The sequence below is a fragment of the Vipera ursinii genome (genome assembly GCF_947247035.1).
Source record: "Vipera ursinii genome assembly, chromosome: 3".
Lineage (NCBI taxonomy): Eukaryota > Metazoa > Chordata > Lepidosauria > Squamata > Viperidae > Vipera > Vipera ursinii.
In genome coordinates this window covers 175,100,267-175,121,362 of record NC_139516.1, presented here as the reverse complement: position 1 = coordinate 175,121,362, position 21,096 = coordinate 175,100,267, and the positions used below count along the sequence as shown (strand labels likewise).

Below are 21,096 nucleotides of genomic sequence, written 5' to 3'. Positions count from 1 at the left end.
CAACATGGGACCCATAAGATTCATCTCATAAGATTACCTGGGGAGGTATAGATGAATTTTGTGATCTGGGCTCATTCCTCTAAAGTTAGCACAAAGTTTAATGTTTGAGAAATATGAAGATGCAAAACATCTAAATTACCTCCTTAGCTTGGGTACATTTGATTATAGTCATGGCTTTAATTTCCCAAATTAACACCAAAATACAAATACATTTTCTTTTCTTACAGTCTGAAACCACACTTTCTTAGCAACAAATGCCTGTGTTTATTAAACCATGGAACGTGTAGGTGTTGGCGACAGTATAATTATATAACACCAAATGATAACCAATTTTGGTTTGATGAACTTATTTTTGCAGATGTTTCAAGTGGGATGGACACATAATTTTATCAGGAAGTCAGTCAGGAGAATTGTTTGTTTGGGATATACTTGGAGGAAAAACAGTAGGAAAAATTCTGGGACATGCAGGTATGTTTGAATATATTTTTAAAATGTTTCTTGATGACATTTCAAATCTCTGAAGCCCTTAAATATTTGATAAAGTGCACACTCACCTTACAGCTTTCTCTTGCTTCTTAAACTATTGTATTAAATTATTGATCCTGATATCAAGAAGTAAGAATCCTAAAAACTTGTATACTGTAGAAAGAAGACAGAGTACTGCTGTTAAGGATTCTATTAAACCACTCAATGGAAAATCAAAACAATATTGGCTCATAAGGTTCATGACCTTTGTTATATGTATGGTAAAGCTTAGAATAAGCAAAACATTTTTGAAGCTACTAAGCTTGTGATTGTAAACAATTCCAACCAAGAAAAAAGTAGAGACAACAGAATCTGACTGCCCAAAACATTTAGTGAACTTTTAAGAATGGATATAGGAGGGGCAAAAAAATTATCAGTTTGACTTGTTGATTTATAGGCTTCCCTATAAATTGATTTATAGGCTTCTCTTTATGACTCTGGGCAGCCTTTAGCCTGAGCATTTTCAGACAATTTTAAGCAAACCAGGATCTTCAGTATAGAGTGTTGTTGTTGTTGTTAGCTGCGAAGTCGTGTCCGACCCATCACGACCCTATGGACAACATTCCTCCAGGCCTTCCTGTCTTCTACCATCTTCTGGAGTCCATTTAAGCTCACGCCTACTGCTTCAGTGACTCCATCCAGCCACCTCATTCTCTGTCGTCCCGTTCTTCTATTGCCCTCGATCTTTCCCAGCATTAGGCTCTTCTCCAGTGAGTCCTTCCTTCTCATTAGGTGGCCAAAGTATTTGAGTTTTAGCTTCAGGATCTGGCCTTCGAAAGAGCAGTCAGGGTTGATCTCCTCTAGGACTGACCGGTTTGATCTCCTTGCAGTCCAAGGAACTCGCAGGAGTCTTCTCCAGCACCATAGTTCAAAGGCTTCAATTCTTTGGCGCTCAGCCTTTCTTATGGTCCAGCTTTCACTGCCATACATTACAACTGGGAAGACCATATCCTTGACTATACACACTTCTGTTGACAGGGTGATGTCTCTGCTTTTTAGTGTGCTGTCTAGATTTGCCATTGCTTTCCTCCCAAGGAGCAAGCGTCTTTTAATTTCTTGGCTACAGTCCCCATCTGCAGTGATCTTGGAGCCCAGGAAAATAAAATCTGTCACTACCTCCATTTCTTCCCCATCTATCAGTATAGAGTAGGGGTCTTCAAACATGGCCCTTTTATGATTTGGCTGAGGAATTCTGGGAGTTGAAGTCCACAAGTCATAAAAGGGCCAAGTTTGAAGACCCTTGGTGTAGAGGCTACATTACAAGGAATTAACACTGTTGCCTTCATCCTACCAAACAGGAAGGAATGTAAAATATTATATTCACAATCCCCATAGCAAATACCTTTTAAAAAGCATTCTCTTTCCTGTTATTGGCTAATGTGCTTTCCAAAAGCTTTCCTTTTGCCCAGGTTCGCCTGGTGCGCCAGTTGCGACCCTATCTGGACCGAGATACCCTACGCACAGTCACTCATGCACTCGTGACCTCCCGTTTAGACTACTGCAACGCTCTCTACATGGGGCTGCCCTTGAGGACCACTTGGAGGCTTCAGCTGGTGCAGAATGCGGCCGCGCGAGTTGTGATGGGGGTTTCCCGATACTCCCATGTAACACCTCTACTCCACGAGCTGCATTGGCTCCTGGTTGCCCTCCGGGTGAGATTCAAGGTGCTGGTGATGACCTATAAAGCCCTAAATGGCTTGGGTCCGGGATATCTGAGGGAACACCTGCTGCCGGCATCAAGCTCCCTTCGTCCAGTGCGCTCCCACAGGGAGGGTCTTCTCAGGGTGCCACCGGTAAGAGATTGCCGGCGGACGACACCCAGGGACAGGGCCTTCTCAGTGGGTGCGCCTGCCCTTTGGAACCAGCTACCAGTGGAGCTGAGGACTGCCCCCGACCTCCGTTCATTCCGCCGGGACCTGAAGACCTGGCTCTTTGAGCTCTCTGGCCCAGGCTGAGAATTTTAATTTTAGTTTTAATCTTAATTTTAACGGGGGTTTTACTTATGCAGGGACGAATATAATTTTTTTTAATCTGTTTTTAACTTTTGTATCTTTGTTTTTTAATCACCCTGTAAACCGCCCTGAGTCCTTCGGGAAAGGGCGGTATAAAAATGTAATAAAATAAATAAAATAAAATAAATAATACAAACTAATCAAAAAGTATCAAAAACCAGAAACAATGTTGACCTCAAATTATTCTGTCTTGGCTTTGAGGGGTCCTTGGTGCTCTCTGAGCTTGGTTGTTTTCTTGCAGATATTTCATTAACCAAACTAGGTAATATCATCAGTGCTAGGAGTGAAGTTTACTCTCGGTTTATATTCTAGTGTCTTGCCCTGTCAGTGTTGGTGGGGGTGGCCTTTGAGCTTCTTTGGTTGGGCTGCTTATTGTTAGCTTGTTTGGCAGTCCCATGATTGCGGTACTATTTACTTCTTGATTGTTGGTCTGGTGTTAATTTTGCAGTTAATATATGCTCATCTTGAGTGCTGATTGCTGATGGGGAGATGTTTTGGTCTTTTTATTGGTTTTGACTCGTTGTCTCTTTTGCATAGTACGTAGAATAGATATTGTTTATGTCTATGTATCCATTGATGGCTAATTTATTAGAGTGCCAAGCTTCTAGCATTTTTGGACTTGGCTTGGTCTAGGATCGTCAGTTTCATAGATGAAACAATGGTTAAGCCTGTCCATATGTTATGAAATTAAAGAGTTTTCAACATGTCTTCTGACTACTAATTGATGTTCATGAATGCAATCAGCCTGTCTTTTCCTGTTTGTCCTACGTAGTGGCTGTTGTGTCATTACACTGTATGTTGTAGATGGCAGCAAACCCCACTCCTTATTAGAAGTGATGATGTTACCTAGTTTGGGTAATGAAACATCTGCAAAAAATAAACAACCAAGCTCAGAGACCACTAAGGACCCCTCATTTCAACCCTGAACTTCCAACAGCTACTAACAGTTTTGAAAGTACCAGTCCCAAATTAGATGTGTGAAAAGAATACCCTGCCTTGCCAATAGATGGATGCATGATATTCCTTTTTACTGTTTCCTGTTCATTAATCAACAGTTTGTAGGAGGACAATTTCATGTCCCACCAATTTTAGGTTAGCTTGGGAGCTTTTGGTATATAATTCCTGTTATAATTAAATATGACAAATTCTATAACTTGCTTCTCAAAATGTAGATTTCATAGGTGCTATGAGCTAATATCCTTTGTAGTTGGAATAAAATTATGAACAGTAGATAGCAGTCTGAGGAAGGTGGTTGCAAATGATCAATCTGAATGACTTGCATATGTGTCTTCCTTAGGTGCTGTGACTTGTATGTGGATGAATGACCAGTGCAGCAATATAATTACTGGAGGAGAAGACAGACAAATCGTGTTCTGGAAGCAACAATACTAAGTGCTTTTTCTCTGATATCTCAATCCTTAATATTTTAAACCAGAATTTTAAAAGGACCTTGCCTAAATGTAAAAATGCTTTCTATGGTTCAGACAGAACTTCTGGTCCCCTTCCCCCCCCCCCAAATTCCTGTTGTGTATTGATGAACACGTTACAGATATGTGTATGCACTTGCCTATTTACTGAAGTAATACTGTAACAGCTTGGGGTACTTGTCTTATACTTCCGTTGGAAATAAACTATTTTTTCTGTAACCAGTATGTTCTAACTTGAAATCATACTATCCTATATATTGTTTCTTGTGCATGTTTGCCTTCAAGTCAGTGTTGATGCCTGGTGACTGCCTAGACCAGGGGTGTCAAACTCAATTTCATTGAGGGCCGCATCAGCATTGCGGTTGCCCTCAAGGGGCCGGGTGGGTATGACCAGGGTGGGCGTGGCCTACTGGGTAGGCGTGGCTAGTGTGTATGGCCTACTGGGTGGGTGTGGCCAGCTCTACATCGTTCGCATCAAGGGTGCCTATGGGGGCCTGGGCAGGAGTGGGACAGATCTGAGGGTCTCTGGCAGAAGGAGGGTCTCTGGGCCAGGGCCAAGGCAGTGGGGGCCATTCCCTCACTGTTTCCAGGATGGCTTCGCGGGCCACATGAAACCACTTTGCGGGCCGGATCCGGCCCCCGGGCCTTGTGTTTGACATGTCTGGCCTAGACAAACCCTGAGGGTTTTTTGGCAGTATTTTGCCAACATTGCAATCAGTAAATTTTATCTTTATTGGAAATTAGTGGGCTTGTTTGCCATTGTCTTCTACTTAGGGCTAAAAGGGGAAATGAATGGCCAAAGTGAACCAGTGTGCTTTGTGCCTAAGAATCCACGGTCTCCTACTTTCTAACTAACAAGATTTTATTCAACGTACCTGACAGAAATGCTTTCCCAAACTTCCATCCCAATATGATCATGTTTTTACTATCTCACCCTAGACCACTCCCTGTCAAACAGCAATTATTGCTAAATCAATAATTTGACAATTCTGTATTTTTATTGGGAGTCTCTTTATAAAGCTGCTTGGAATGATATAAATCATCTCATAAGGTTAGAATATTATGTTTATTTTCATGGCCTAGTACCCATTCCTTATCAAATACCTTCCCACCTTCTTACTAAGGAGTTATCTACATATTGTCATTATTTGGCATTCAAATCACTATCAAGTGCTGTGGAAAAGTGGAGTTTAAAATTCTCATCCACATGCACTAGAGAGCTCATCATTTCTCACTAATTTTCTCGTTTCACTGACCCTTGGTATCTGTGTTTGGATTGGGTAGTGTTTCATTTACTAATAAATATTTTAACAATGTTAAATGACAGTCATTATCATTCTACCTTCAGTTAAGTCAAGTTTAATCTCTCAGAAATTTATCAACGGTGATGGTTTACTGGCCAGATCAAAATATGAATCCTTTTTCACCCTCTCTGCAAACCAATGTATACTGCTCAAAAAAATAAAGGGAACACTTAAACAACACAGTGTACTGTATTTAATAGTAGGATGTCTTATTTTCTGTTCCTTTTATTTTTTTGAGCAGTATATAATGTGCTCGCATACTCACTGCTGAGTCCCATTCAAATGCTGACCTCTCTGTATACTGTAGTGCTTAAAATTACAATATACTGTTTCAATGAATCTCTTAAACTTTTTGCGTCTGCTTGGGGTAGTAGTGGTTAAATACTGTTCATTTGCCGTAACATTGTTTAATGTTATTTCTAGTTCTCTTAAACCTCGCCTTCTAAGGCAGGGGTGTCAAACTCGCAATGTCACGTGACGTGTCGCGACATTGTCTTTTTTTCCATTGCCGGCAATGGGGTGGGCGCGGTTTCACCATGACACATACGGCCCGCAGGCCGGCAATTTGACACCCCTGTTCTAAAGTGATCAGCTTAATAGAAAAACATGTTATTAAATTGACAATGTAAGTCATAATTCCCAATGATTCTTCATTAGTATGTGCCAATAAGTCATTTACTTTTCAGAGGTAATTCTATTATTTTAATGCAGATATGATTGCTAAGCAATTAAGGATTACATCTATTTCCTTGTATTACACTGATAGAATTCACATATATGCCATTATTTGTAACTTTTTTCTTCTATTTGCCTCCTAGCATTAAAGCTTGACATCCAACTGATAGAACTTCATCAGTAAATTGCTGATTTCTTAAAATTACTGTATCAAAAGATTATCTGCTAGAGAAGAAATTAAAAACCCTAATGAGTATCCTGTTAAAATGTTAAGTCATCTCCAATATTAATTTTATTTGATATTAGTAAAATTGGTTCATGTAATAAAAGAAATACTATAGCTTACACTGAATTTTACTATTTCAAGAGCCCATGAAGCACACCATTGAGGTAAAATGTTTAACACTTTCACTGCGTCCTTTATACTGGATTATACTGCTAATAGTCAGGAAGGATTTAGAGATTCATCAATGCAAAATACTACCCATTTAGAAAGTGAATATATTTGCAACTTTATTTCAGTTTTAAGAGGATTAAGGCAACACAATATAAGCATATTAGAACGATTTTATAAGACAGCAAGATGACAAACATTATTTTAAAAGTTATGGAATGATAAATACAAGCTATGCTCAGTTTAACCAGCATGCTTTCTGTAAACAAGATTACTAAAATCAGTTAATTAACACTAAGTTATATTCTCACTGATAGATGCAGTACAAAAATGAATCTGAAAAAGTACAAAGAGCAGTAGTATATCTGGATCAAAGAAAGCAAATACTAGACGCTTTCACAAACATTAGTTTTCTTCCATTTTTAATGACAGAAATTTTCCTGACCTACATAGTACAACCCTATGAAAGAAGCATAAGTTTTGTCAAAGTAGCATGATGAATACAAAATGGAAAATTTGAGCAAGGTTTTATGTTCAAATGTGACATTCCCAGCCATGTTATATAAATGCTCAATGCAACATTTTATGTCAAAGAAAGGCTCATGTGCAGAATGTAAATATTGCAGAGATGTAGTAGCCCAGGTTTAGCAGTGTCTCAATTACAAATGCATCCAAAATAAATTTTAGACTTCAGGAATAGTATGATCCATCAAGCTTTTCATAATACTTGAAGCCATCCTAGGAAAAAAAAAGCTCACAATGTATTAGCTCATAATGGAATATGTAAGTCATTCAAAATTTGCAGAATTACAAAAAGAATAGAGCAAAATATTTGAATTATCCATAAATGAGTATTAGGAGGATTGTGTAGAAGGATTGGCAGAGCCATGAGGAGGAATAAAAAGAGGGATCAGTTTAGAGTTCTTCTGCAGCCATAAACCAAATGGTTGACACTTATCTAATACTAATCAGATAAAAGTAAAGGTAAAGTTTCCCCCGCACATGCGTGCTAGTCGTTTCCAACTCTAGGGGCCGGTGCTCATTTCCGTTTCAAAGCCGAAGAGCCAGCGCTTGTCCGAGGACGTCTCCGTGGTCATGTGGCCAGCATGACCAGTAATTGAAAATATTCCTATGCATAGACTTCTAGCAATAATTCAGTTAATTTTGAACCCTTGCACATGGACCTTTTTCCCATCTCACAGCTACAATGTTATTCTATGAGCAAATATATGCAAAGAATTATAACTCATTAATATGTGGAATCCTTGGTGCTCTCTGAGTTTGGTTGCTATCAAGCAGAAAAAATACCCCAAATCAAGGAACTACAGACGAAAAAAAACCACAACCCCTTCAAAACTGGCAGACTGTATATAAGCAGGTAGCAAACTCCACATTCACTTGTATTATCTAGTAGAGGAATGAAACATCTGCAAGTAAACAACCAAACTCACCACTAAAGACTCCCAATTAAACCCTGAACTAAATATATTCTCTTATATTAATATATTTACTCTTAAAAAAAACTTCAAGAATTAAAAGTGTTAAGTTTTCAATTATTTCAGCAGTAAAGTTTAGATGCTTTCCAATTTAACTGAGGCTAAAGTTGCTGGAATAAGGTACAGATTATCCTCACAGTGACCCTAATTGGGAAGGCAATTATCTCTAAGCGAAGCAATCATTAAATGAGAAATCATGTCACCACAACTGAGCTTTCTGGCTAGAAATAGACAAGACTACTGTTTCATATCTACAGTTTCTGTTTGCCCCCTAACTATTCCCCCATTCTTTGGAATGTTCAAGTGCCTGTTTACTGTCTACTAAAAAAGCTTCCTTTCTTGAAGTTCATTCATCAAGGGGAGAAAAAAGAAAAGTAAAATTCAGGCATAGGACAAAATGTGCCAATAGTAATGGTGATCACATTTCTGAGGGACTGTTCCAATGGTCATAAATTGGTCAGAATTATTTTTTCAGTACTGTCATAACTTTGGTCAATGAAGAAATGGTCTAGTCATGCCGGCCACATGACCACGGAGATGTCCTCGGACAAGCGCTGGCTCTTCGGCTTTGAAACGGAGATGAGCACCGGCCCCTAGAGTCGGAAACGACTAGCACGCATGCTCATCTCCGTTTCAAAGCCGAAGAGCCAGCGCTTGTCCGAGGACGTCTCCGTGGTCATGTGGCCGGCATGACTAGACGCCAAAGGCGCACGGAACGCTGTTACCTTCCCACCGTGGTGGTCCCTATTTTTCTACTTGCATTTTTACGTGCTTTCGAACTGCTAGGTTGGCAGAAGCTGGGACAAGTAACAAGCGCTCACTCTGCTAAGCGGCCCTCGGGATTCGACCCGCCAAACTGCCGACCTTCTGATCGACAAGCTCAGCGTCCTAACCCACTAAGCCACCGCGTCCCTTTACCTACCTGCATTTTATCTTCACTGTAGGTTTAATGAATTATTATCCATCCTTTCAAAAGATAAGAGCCCATACCACACATTAAAAAAATACTCATACCTTTTTAATATGTGTTCAAAGATCTGGGAAGGCATGATAGTAATGGTCACTACATTTCCAGCTGTTGATAATATGTCCGCAATCTGAGAATCCTGGTAAACAAAATGTAAAAGTCATAAATTTGTAATAAGTTTTGAAGTTGTTTAGATAACCACAATGGTTTTAACTTTGTTTCAGTCAAACTAGTTCAAGGGTGAATAAAATAGTTTAATAGTTTAAATTAAAGTACCCTCACAGGCAAAGAAGATAGTTTCACATTATTTAAGAGATGACTGCTATCATTACATGCTACTAGATCTTTAAAGCAAGCAAACTAACAGCAACAAAGTCATGCACACAGCTACAATATATGTGAACATATATTCTTTTTTTATCAGCAAGAGGAACCAGCAGCTCTTTAGAAGAAAATACCAATTGAATAGTAGCTCTAAAAGAAACTAAGTCTATTGAGCAACCAGAATGGACGGCTGAAACTACATGGAAGTACTTCCAGAAAAAAAGTAAAGATAGAAGAAGCTGACTTAAAAAACGCTGTAATCAGTAATCTACAAAAGGCAGAAACCTACATCACTATACAGAACATAAATATAGTGGCTGCTATTGCTTTCTTGTTTTAAAATAGGAAACCATATACAGTGGTATCTCAGTTTGTGTTTAATTGGTTCTTTACCATAAGGAGTAAAGTAAATTAATGCATTCCCAAACCAAAGACAATGCACATTTTAAGGCAATGCGTCAAAAGATAGGATTGTACATAATTACATGAGAAATAAAACTAATAAAATTTATTAAAATTAATAAAGATTTAGATTAAATAAAATAAAATCTCCACTTTACCTGTACTGATAAGAAAAACAATGTGCAATGTGTCATTTTGTGCAAAAATACACAAAATGACCACAGAAGCTAAAACAAGATTGCAAGGGGATGTGCACAGGGCAAAAGATACTGCATGACTAATCCATGAACCTTTGTTTCAGCTGGAAAGGGTAGAAAATCATGAGGCAACTGACACCAATAAATAAATAAAAATAATAAAATAATAATAAAATAATAAAAAATGATGATGGTGATGATGATGGAAGGGACCTTGGAGGTAGTACCAATAGTAATAGGCGCCTTGGGTGCAATCCCAAAACAACTGGAACACCACTGGCATTGACAAATTCTCCATTAGTCAATTGCAATAGGTAGCCTTACGAGGAACTGTTTCCATCCTGCGACGATATCTGTAATACTATCAAACATCCACACCTGCCTATCCCAGGTCCTTGTTAAGGACTCGATAGGTAAGCAAAAATGCCAAATCCACTCTGAACATCTGGCTGACTATGCGATGATCAATAATAATAAAAAAGTTGGAAGGGACCTTGGAGGTCATCTATTCCAACCCCCTGCTCAGGCAGGAAACCCTATACCATTTCAGACAAATGGCTGTCCAGTCTCTTCTTAAAAACTTCCAGTGTTGGAGCATTCACTGCTTCTGGAGGCAGGTTGTTCCACTGGTTAATTGTTCTAACTGTCAGGAAGTTTTTCCTTAGATCTAGGTTGCTTCTCTCCTTGACTAGTTTCCATCCGTTGCTTCTTGTCTTCCCTTCAGGTGCTTTGGAGAATAGCTTGACTCCCTCTTCTTTGTGGCACACTGCTATCATGTCCCCCCTCGCCCTTCTCTTCATTAAACTAGACATACCCAATTTCAGCAACCGTTCCTCATATGTTTTAGCCTCCAAACCTCTAATCATCCTTGTTGCTCTTCTCTGTACTCTTTCTAGAATCTCAACATCTTTTTTACATCGTGATGACCAAAACTGGATGCAGTATTCCAAGTGTAGCCTTACCAAGGCACTGTAAAGTGATCTTGATTCTATCCCTTTGTTAATGCAGCCTAAACACTGTGTTGGCTTTTTTGTCAGCTGCAGCACACTGCATATGCAAGTTATAGCTTGCATGTGGAGTACCAAACAAATGAGTACCAGGACAAAAAATTTTTCATCAAAATATGTCAGGAACCAAATTTGATGAGTTTCAAAGCAGTCAAATGCCAAGGTACAACTGTATATTACTGATATGCTTAGAAATGAGATTCTTTGGCAATTTAATTAGAGTACCATAGATTTACAAAAAACATATCTACCTTCAGGCCAATTACATTCTGTCCATTAATTTCACAAATGTTGTGTTCAGTAAGAAGTCCATTTCTTGCAGCAGAACTATCCTTTACTATTGAAGTTATTTTTCCATTTTTGAAAATAAAGCCAACATGTCCTGTGCTGTCCTTGTGCATGGTAATAGTCCTTTCAAAAGGCCTAGAAGAAAAATGTTTGTACTTCAATACTTATAAAATTTACCAATGTATTATTGAACCACTGTCTACAATAAAATTAACCCCAAATTTATTGGCTGTGCAGAAGCTTATCAAGATAACAATATAGAATGCACAGATCTTACTAATATATTAATATAATTCAGGTGAAGTACAATAATCCTGCAAATTTACCTGTCTCGAATAACCATGGAAATTCTCTCCCCAGGAGCTTGCTTCAGAATTTTATGAGCTTTTTCAGAACTCCATCCAGCACAATTTTCACCATTGATTTGGAGAACTTGGTCTCCAAATCGCAGGCCAGCCAGTGAGGCCGGGGAGTTTGCCTGAACCAGCTGAGCAAATACACCCTAAAACAATAATGTTTGTAAGTTTAAGTGCATGCGGATATAATTCCTGTATACATTAAAAGCAGAGCAAAAATATACTGAACAAATCCATCATTTTTCTAAATAAGCAAGTCCCAACCTTTTATTAACATTACTATATTACAAAGATTACATCTTCTATTTCCTAGATTTAATTATATATATATATATATATATATATATATATATATATATATATAAATTTGATAAAATTTATTAAGCTAATATTAGTTCTCTGATTGCACTATTAATTGTATTACTTATGAAAGTGTTTAATTTTTAAAAAGTTAGGAATTTCTTTCTGACTCATAAACCTTTTTCATTTTTTAAAATATTTGTTGCTGACAAACTCACATATATTGAAAGTCATATAGCAGATTAAGGGCTGAAAGATAAACTATAAAGTTATGTAACAATTTCTCTATTTTGAATTCTAGCATGAAAACATTTATTATACATACATTGTCCACTGACTTAAGACGAAGACCAATTTTTCCATCCTGATCTTTACACAACATCAGTTCACGGATCCCCTGCTTAATTTCTGCTCGACGAATTCCAACATCATTTCCAGTTACTGGAGCTACCATGTAATTTGATGCAGGTCTTGCAACAAGCTATAGAGTATAAAAACAATCCCCCCAAAAGAAATTAAAAATCATCACAAATCCTATTATTAGATATAGATCTTTGACGTAAATAAGTCAGACCTATGTGTGGTGTTATAGTAATATTTTTAGCATCAATAAAATCACAATTATGACAACGATTCAAGTAAATTCAAGCTGAGCAAATTCATCCACTGTTTTAACATAGCACATGCAAGGTTTTTTTGTTATGACTTTTTCAATTATAGGGGAGGGAATACACAACAAAGTATCCCATCTTTATTTCCCTTTTTTCATGAGTAATTCAATCCCTCAAAATCAATAAAGCCCAAAGGAATCCCCGTTCTCTATTATGACACTTACCCCCTGTGAATTTGGTGCAGGAACCATTGCCATGTTTCTCTGAATTTCTTCATCATTCAAACTTATACCCATATACTGGGAAAGTTCAGGATACAATTTAGGGTATAAATCTAAAACAAGTAAAAATTAAAAGGTTACTATAATCTTGCTACAATGGTATTTCTGTCCCCTCACTTATGCTCTTGGCAAAATCAACAGCATGCCTCATATTTCACCAATCTTATCTTTTCGAATTTTAAAAAAATTAACACACTAGTTGGAGGTACTAAATTCACTTTTGTGAAAGTCACTTTGATACCTCAGCAACATTACCGTATATTATCTTACAATGATTCTACACTACAGAAAATGGTTTTCTGTTTACAAATAAGACAACAGGTCACAAAATGTACACTGCACTCCATATAGAACATCACTGAGCTTTTTTCTTCAAATTAAAACCTGCAAAATTCATTTATTTTGAGATAAGCCAGAAATCATCGATAGACAGGATTTCAAAGGCTAAAAAATAAATATATGCTTGGATTATGAAAGTAAGAACATATTAAGAGCAAAATATATAACAATCAATTTAAAAAATAAGTTCTTCTACAATCAATGAAATTTATATAAAGTATCAAGGATTTTTCAAATCTTGTATCAACTTACTTCCATCTTGAAAGATCGGTGCTGAAGCTTCAGATAGAATTGCTGGGTTAGCTGGGTTTGTGGCAAAGGATGTCTGAGCCTATACAGAAATAAAAATTTAAGGATTAAACTACATAAAAATATAGAACGTTTTGGAGTCAGTCTTGGTTAATGATAACTTGTTAGCAACTGTTCAAAGTTACAATGGCACTGAGCATAAAGAGCATCCTATGATCCCATGATCACAATCTGGGCACTTGACACTCAGCTTACAATGGTTGCAGGATCCTGCGGTCACATAGTCACCATTTGTGATCTCCCTGCTTGTATCCCACAAGAAAAGTCAATGGGGAAGCCAGTAGGGAAGATTACAAGTTGGTCCTGTTAAGTTGCTTCCACAGCTTTTTTTCCCTAGGGTCCTGGTTTATTGGCGTACAAAATTCTGGGAATCTTATTGTAGTGTACTTATGAACCGTACTGCAATAGTTAGAATATAGTATTGCTGGCTAACTCTGCCCACAGCCAGGAGTTCGATCCTGACCGGCTCAAGGTTCACTCAATCTTCCATCCTTCTGAGGTTAGTAAAATGAGGACCCAGATTGTTAGGGGCAATATGCTGGCATTTGCAAACTGCTCAGAGAGTGTGATTGCTAGCGTGTGCAAAATCATAACACTTCCTGCCTAGACTATATTTATGTCCAGCAATGCTTGCATGGCAACCACTGGCACACCCTCCCTCACCTGGAAGCAGCCACCTGCGACTACTGACACAGCATCCTTCACTTGGCAGCAACTACTCATGGGCATAGGTGCACTCTCCCATCCTCAGTAGCTGCCAACCCAAGCCCTGTATCTTCATGTAGCTCTGCGGCAGACACTGATGCACCTTTCCCAAAATGAGAGCAGCCACCCTCCACCCAGCACAGCACATCAGCCCTTTATTTGACTGCCAGCCTGTTTCTGAGCCACCAAAGGCTTGCAACTTCCTGCGGGCTTCCTCAACTCTGCTTGTTGGAAGCATGCAGAAAGTTGTGAGGTGGTCTTTGCTTTATTACCTGTGATCCTTGCTTGGCAATGGCAACAGGAACTGCTAGGATTGCTATTCCTAAGTCATGCAATCATATGATATTGCACTTTATGATAGTGATAGAACTTCCACCCCCAGTTGCTGTCATTAAGCAAGGACTACCTGTATGTTTTTAAATATACATACGTATATGGGTACTTATACGTATACACACACACACACACACATACATATGTATATGTATGTAAAATGAACATTTATAAGATTTTGTAATTTTTCTGTTTCCTCATTATGTAAGATGCAATTTTAAGAAGGAATTCTCCAGATGCTCAACTAAATCTGAATCAACAGTAAGAACCTTGCCTTTTTATTTTATTTCAGCACAGTCACAATTAGCTGTGCTTTGATAACAGTTAAATTCACAAAGGAAAGATGGGAAGATAGCAACTTGGACAAGGAGGTTTTGATCAGAGAAACAGTGAGATGAAACAGTTATCCAACACGGCTTTCCTGTCTAAAACATTTTTGAAGTTTAAAATAGAAAGCTTAAAACATGCCCCACCCATTGTATGCATAGCTTGACTGTAACAACATTGTATCCCACTCCCCCTTCTACTTGATTTCACAAAGTGTAAAAATACTAGATGTTGGGCTTAACTAGTATGCAACAAAAGCAGTAAGAACAAAGGCATTTACAATCTCTACTTCTATGTGCACCATGACATTGATAAGGAGTCAAAAAGGAACACTAGCTTAAATGTCCTCATCACAGTAAACTATAACTTTTAAAAAAAATAGCATTCCCCACTTTCTTCCAGGAATTGAAGCTGGTATAAATGGTCTTCCCTCAAGTACTCAAGGCTGAAATTTTGATTCAAGATTACCCAATGAGCTTACTGACATTTAGAGTTAAATCTGGTCACTGAAGTTCTCATCTAACATTAATCCTGCAACAGGCATGGAGGACTTTTGTCCAAAAGGCTTAATGCAATCCAAAGATCTCATGCAACCTACATATTTCTCAGGAAAGTCATCACCTCTAAAAATTTCCCCGTTTTCTTAGCTCTTATCTTATACTTAACATCAGTTTAGAGGTAAGGTTATTTCACCGATCTGTCAGACTTTAAAATCACCTCTATTATTATTTATTTTTTTATTTTATTTTATTAAATTTATATACCGCCCTTTCCCGAAGGACTCAGGGCGGTTTACAGGGCATTTAAAACAACCAATACAAAAGTTAAAAACAAATTTAAAAAGATTAAATCATCCCTAGAATTAAATCATCCCTAGAATTAAAAACCCTAGAATTAAAAACCCCAGTTAAAAATTCTCAGCCTGGGCCGGAGAGCTCAAAGAGCCAGGTTTTCAGGTCCCGGCGAAATGTGCGGAGGTCGGGGGCAGTCCTAAGCTCCATGGGCAGCTGGTTCCAGAGGGCAGGCGCACCCACAGAGAAGGCCCTCCTGGGTGTTATCCGCCGACAATCTTTTATCGGTGGCACCCTGAGAAGGCCCTCCCTGTGGGAGCGCACTGGACGAAGGGAGCTTGATGCCAGCAGCAGGTGTTCCCTCAGATATCCCGGACCCAAGCCATTCAGGGCTTTATAGGTCATCATCAGCACCTTGAATCTCACCCGGAGGGCAACTGGAAGTCAATGCAGCTCGCAGAGTAGAGGTGTTACATGGGAGTATTGATACTGATTTTAGAGTTTTACTGTTTTTCCATTTAGTGGAAGGTCAACACTAATGAAAGAAGAGTTTATTCTTCCCCTGCAATACTACATTATCTCAAGAAATCAAGTTTTAAAGCTTTAAATATTTATACCACAAATATTTTTAAATTACTGTGATACTTAGAAATCTCAAAACCCAAGTTTTACCCACAACAAAAGTTTATTATAAAATGTATTTTGTCATACCTGAATTACTTTGTCTACCTTCAGGTCTTCCAGAGAAGGATACAGCGACATTTTCACTAGAGGAAAAAAAGTTTTTAAATAAGCAAAACAAAATTCCAATGTCCATTCTAAGTACAGTTGTAAAAAGTTATTAACAGCCACAATTCAATATTCATTTTTTATTTCTAAATTATTAAATTAATTTCTATTTCTAAAAAAATGTTATTTACTAGAATTGTATTTATTTAATCTTGAGTAACATGGAGCTCATGTGGTTAGGATGCTGTTTTGGAGGTTAGCAAGCCCGTGTTCTCGACCCATGAGCTGCCTTGGGTGGGTGAGCACTCCGTCCTGTTCCAGTTCCAACCAGGGACCTGAAAGGAGCCCCCAACGAGGCATCCCCCCGGCTAGTCAACCTCTATCTGGGCTTGCCCAAACTCTCCCAGCAAGTGCAGGTTATTTGAAAGAGAAGAAAGAACACAGTAAAACCTATTTATTCAGCTTTCGAAATACTTCCAAGAAAGCCAACAAGCATAGAATTGTTGTTGTTAGTTGCGAAGTCATATCCGACCCATCGCAACCCCATGGACAATGTTCCTCCAGGCCTTCCTGTCCTCTACCATCTTCTGGAGTCCATTTAGGCTCATGCCTACTGCTTCAATGACTCCATCCAGCCACTTCATTCTCTGTCGTCCCATTCTTCTCTTGCCCTCAATCTTTCCCAGCATTAGGCTCTTCTCCAGTGAGTCCTTCCTTCTCATTAGGTGGCCAAAGTATTTGAGTTTCAACTTCAGGATCTGGCCTTCTAAAGAGCAGTCAGGGTTGATCTCCTCTAGGACTGACCACTTTGATCGCCTTGCAGTCCAAGGGACTCACAGGAGTCTTCTCCAGCACCATAGTTCAAAGGCCTCAATTCTTTGGTGCTCAGCTTTCGCAGCCATACATTATAGAATAGAATTAACAGTACCTTAGTAGGTAGAGTTTAAGTGGACTTTGACAAAGTCTTCACCAAAGCTCCTAAGAGTATATATTGGTGTTGGGATAAGAGGGGAAGTCTCTTACAGGCTGAAGGATAGAAAGGGAGAGTTGGGGGTGAGACAGTTCTCAAAATGAATATAAACATTGGAATCTCCAATAAGCCTAATTCTTTTTAACTTGTTCCTTATGAACCTAGAGTTAGGGATGAGCAATCTAATTTTGGGGGAGGGGAGGAGAACCCAAATAATTGAGGAATCAGATCTGGCTTTACTGTTAGGCAACATGAAGCTGCAACTTCAGATTTTGGGCATCAATGAAAATACAGGGGGAAAAAAGTTTTGTTGCTTTATTTCACTGCTGGTTAAAATCCAGAAGACTTGGTAGAGGATGTTTTTGCGTTGTGTGACATAATACGTTGGTTATACTAGTAGGTACCTTGATCTGAATAAATGGAGAGACACGACAGCAAGCATAATCCTTTGGATAACAAAGTATTTTGTGGAATTAATAGAAATTAGATCACTCATTATCTCCTTAATACCTCCAAACAGATCTTTCCAAACTAATTGAGAGGCATGACAAAAGTGAAGTATGTTCAGCCAAAAAATCCTTACTTTATATTCATTGAATTCAACTGACAATAACTGACCAAGAAATGGTCATGGACTTGTAGTAGATTGCAACCTACTACAAAAAGGATAAATTGTCATCTGCTACAAAGAAGGGTAAATTATACATTAGAAATTATCAGAAAAAGAAATGAAAATATGCTACTTATGATTTCAGTTATTTTTCAGTTACAGACATATCTGCAAAATAACTGACATCGGATAACATGCTCATTCTCATAACATCTAAAGGAAAAATTGTAGAGATGAGAAAGATTACACTGGAGCTCTTTATTTTAACAAGAAGCAAAAAACCAGGAGTATATTAGAGATGTATAAACATAGTGTATGTATAATGTAGAAAAGTAAACAAGTTTTTTAATGTCAACCTTGCTGGGTAATCCTGGGCCTGTCACTCTCATCCCAACCTACCTCATCTGGCTAATATGAGGAAAAACAGGAAGAGAGAACTGAGGTTGTGTACAAAAGGCCGCATATGAATCTAAAAAAGTAAATATTTACAGGGTTTGCCTGACAAACTGAATAGAGAATACACTCAAGATAGTTTAAACCTATGGACTTCACCCCAAAAGCATACATTGTTGGCAAACCACCTGGATTATTTTACCAGGAGGATTAGTCAAATTCATGGAAGATAAACCTATCAGTGACAAGTTATTCATAATGGTTTTGTTACTTCTAACAATAATTATAATAACAAGAATACATTATAAGCAATTAGTTTTATCCAGCTCTCTAAATTGTTTAAATGTTTTATGGGTTGCCCCCTTGGAGAAGTAAAAAAAACAGCATATGATTTTTTTTCCAATTCAAGGTGTACCATCAGCATATACTATTCAGAAGTGATAACTGGAATCATAACTCTAAAAGCTTTTGCCAGAAGCAGAATTTAATTTCAAACTTCATAAACTTATACTGTTAGAATTAATCTAAAACTATTAGTAAAAATCTATGCAAATAATGGATAATTGTATTTTTTAACAATACATCTTTAATAAAATGAAGGGAGAAGTACTTCAAGATAGCAAATGCTGATTCTGTTCACCCATGACAAAACACTGTATGGTAAATCCTGTGTTACTGGAAAAAATAAAAATTCATTCTCAGAACATAAGCCAGGGAACTTGTTGCTTTCCAATTATTTTAGTTCAACCTCTTCAAACTTTCCCAACATGATCAATGGCAAAAGATCTGAGTTCAAGTTCAAACCATCACAGTTTGAATTCTAATTTAATTTAATTTAATCTAATTCTAATTTCTAATTCATCAAATTCTTCCAGCATGATCAACGACAAAATACTGTATGAGTTGAAGTTCAAGTCTTCACAGAAGTTAAAGGTTATTTTAATCCATAAACCAGGTTTTACACTAAACCCTAATGGCTAGATTCACACTATATACTACACCAACTCGGAGAAAGCTTTAATATTTTTATTATTAAATTATTATTAAATTTTTATACCACCCTTCTCCCGAAGGACTCAGGGCGGTGTACAGGGCAATAAATATCAAAATACGAAATACAAAAGTTAAAAAACATTAAATAATTATGCCCGATATAATACATTAGTTAAAATCCATATTAAAACCCCAGACCCCAAACCCATCAGACCAGGCCGGCTTGTTCAAATAAATAAGTTTTTAGATCACGTCGGAAGGAGCGAAGGTCGAGGGCCACCCGGAGCTCAACCAGTAAGCGGTTCCACAGGTCTGGCGTGCCCACAGAGAACGCCCTCCCCCTGGGGGTCACCAGTCGACATTCTCTGATTGGTGACACCCTGAGGAGGCCCTCTCTGTGGGAACGCACTGGACGGAGGGAAGTTGACGCCGGCAGCAGGTGTTGCCGTAGGTAATCCGGACCCATGCCATGTAGGGCTTTATAGGTCATCACCAGCACCTTGAATCTCACCCAGAGGGCAATTGGAAGCCAATGCAGCTCATGGAGCAGAGGTGTAACATGGGAGTATCGGGAGACCCCCCCAACACAACTCGCGCGGCTGCATTCTACTGCTAAGCTTGTAAGCCGCCCTGAGTCTTCGGAAAAGGGCGGGATATAAATGGAATTAAAATAAAAATAAAAAAATAAAAAAATTCTGCACCAGCTGAAGCCTCCGAGTGGTCCTCAAGGGCAGCCCCACGTAGAGAGCATTGCAGTAGTCTAAACGAGAGGTCACGAGCGCATGAGTGACTGTACGCAAGGCATCCCAGTCCAGATATGATGTATGAATCAGGCCGCTATCGGTTCGACCCCTTATTACTAAAGGATCGTTGCGAAAATCAAGGCACACCTCCCCGGTTAAAGGAAACCAATTCTCACAAAAAGCGCAATTACTTCCTTCTTTCCCGTCTACGCAAACAAGCTACGTAATGAAATCCAAGCGCTCCTTCACGGCCTCTTCACCATCCGCCTCAGAGCTCGGCGAAGTTTTTCTGCCAGCGCCCATTAACGAGGCCCTCCAGCGCCCTTCTTCTATTCTTTTTCCCAGCCCGGTTTTCGCCTCCCATAATTGAGCGTGGGTTTCCGTCCCTCGCCGGAGGAGGAAACCGGGGCCCAGTCCCCCCCCAGCCCCCCCACGCAGTGCTGCTCAGAGGAGCGGGACCCGAGCCAGGCTGCTTCCCTTCCTTGCCCCGCTGGGGAGTAAGGGGAAGGGGCTCCCGTCCCCTCCGGACGGCGAACTCCACACAACGAAGGGCGCGGTCCTGATCGGTCGGAACCTGAAACCTGAGAGCAGAAGGCGTAGACCAGGGGTAGGCAACCTCGGCTCTTTTATGACTCACGGACTTCAACTCCCAGAATTCCTGAGCCAGCCAAGCTGGCTCAGGAATTCTGGGAGTTGAAGTCCATGAGTCATAAAAGAGCCGAGGTTGCCTACCCCTGGCGTAGACAAAGGACCCCCGCTTTCTGCCGATCCGGAGGGGGGGGCAGATCTCCCTATTTCCCTCCTCCCTGAACGGAACGGGCCTTTCACCTAAAGCTCGCTATAGGCCCGGCGGGGCTCAGCTTTCCCGGCTCTCCCTTTCTTTGTCGGAAACCTGCCCTTCAGAACCCACCAAGAAACCTGGTGGGCGCCCGCCCGCTTCGGCCCCTGCGCCTTGCTGCCCCTCCACCCACCCCCCCAACCCCCCCGCTCCATGCCGTTCACACCGAGCGGCGGGCTGAAGGACAAGGTGCTCACCGTCTGGCTGGCGGGCGGCGGTAGTAATCTGGAGACCGTTAAGCGCTGAGGCACCACCTCTTATTCCGCCTCCCGGCGTTGCTTCGGCGAAGACTGAAACAAGCCAGGCAGAGGGAGGCTACGATGCTCATGCGCCACTCGCAGAGGCCTCGTGACGTCTGACGAAGCCGCACAAGGGAGTATTTGGAATGAGGCAAGATTGTTTGTGGTTCGGAGTTGTGTGTTTGGGAAGTTACGCAGAAAAGGACTTTCC

General features: G+C 39.6%; 2 protein-coding genes across 6 annotated transcripts in view; one reads left to right on the top strand and one right to left on the bottom strand.

Annotated features, from left to right (window-relative positions):
- The window catches only part of NSMAF (neutral sphingomyelinase activation associated factor), a 45,833-nt gene extending 39,545 nt beyond the window's left edge, over window positions 1-6,288 (top strand). For 2 of the 4 annotated variants that reach the window (XM_083359806.1, XM_083359804.1), the window contains exons 30-31: window positions 359-468; window positions 3,835-4,187. In XM_083359806.1, coding sequence (XP_083215932.1) covers window positions 359-468; window positions 3,835-3,929 — 205 coding nt within the window. In that variant the 3' untranslated portion in view covers window positions 3,930-4,187. Of the gene's footprint in view, window positions 1-358; window positions 469-3,834; window positions 4,188-6,086 lie in introns of those variants that run through there. The other 2 variants (XM_083359805.1, XR_014492139.1) reach the window with 2 other exon arrangements.
- Window positions 6,289-6,430: 142 nt separating this feature from the next.
- On the bottom strand, window positions 6,431-21,008 carry SDCBP (syndecan binding protein). 2 transcript variants are annotated; one of them, XM_083359808.1, is made up of 10 exons: window positions 20,844-20,955; window positions 17,028-17,125; window positions 16,082-16,137; window positions 13,158-13,236; window positions 12,510-12,619; window positions 12,000-12,155; window positions 11,345-11,520; window positions 10,982-11,153; window positions 8,848-8,939; window positions 6,431-7,075 (listed from the first exon to the last, which is right to left on the bottom strand). In XM_083359808.1, the coding sequence occupies exons 3-10, from the start codon at window positions 16,130-16,132 to the stop codon at window positions 7,021-7,023; spliced, it is 891 nt and encodes a 296-aa protein (XP_083215934.1). In that variant the 5' UTR covers window positions 16,133-16,137; window positions 17,028-17,125; window positions 20,844-20,955; the 3' UTR covers window positions 6,431-7,020. The 2 variants fall into 2 exon arrangements, with proteins under 2 accessions (XP_083215934.1, XP_083215933.1); XM_083359807.1 differs by lacking the exon at window positions 17,028-17,125 and having other exon boundaries at window positions 20,844-21,008.
- Window positions 21,009-21,096: the final 88 nt, after the last annotated feature.

Coding starts and splice junctions, on each gene's coding strand:
- SDCBP (XM_083359807.1), bottom strand. CDS start 16,132: ATGTCGCTGTATCCTTCTCTGGAAGACCTGAAGGTAGACAAAGTAATT. Junction 13,237..16,081: donor AGGTAGACAAAGTAATTCAG/GTATGACAAAAT, acceptor ATTTCTGTATAG/GCTCAGACATCCTTTGCCAC. Junction 8,940..10,981: donor AGAATGTAATTGGCCTGAAG/GTAGATATGTTT, acceptor TTTGTTTACCAG/GATTCTCAGATTGCGGACAT.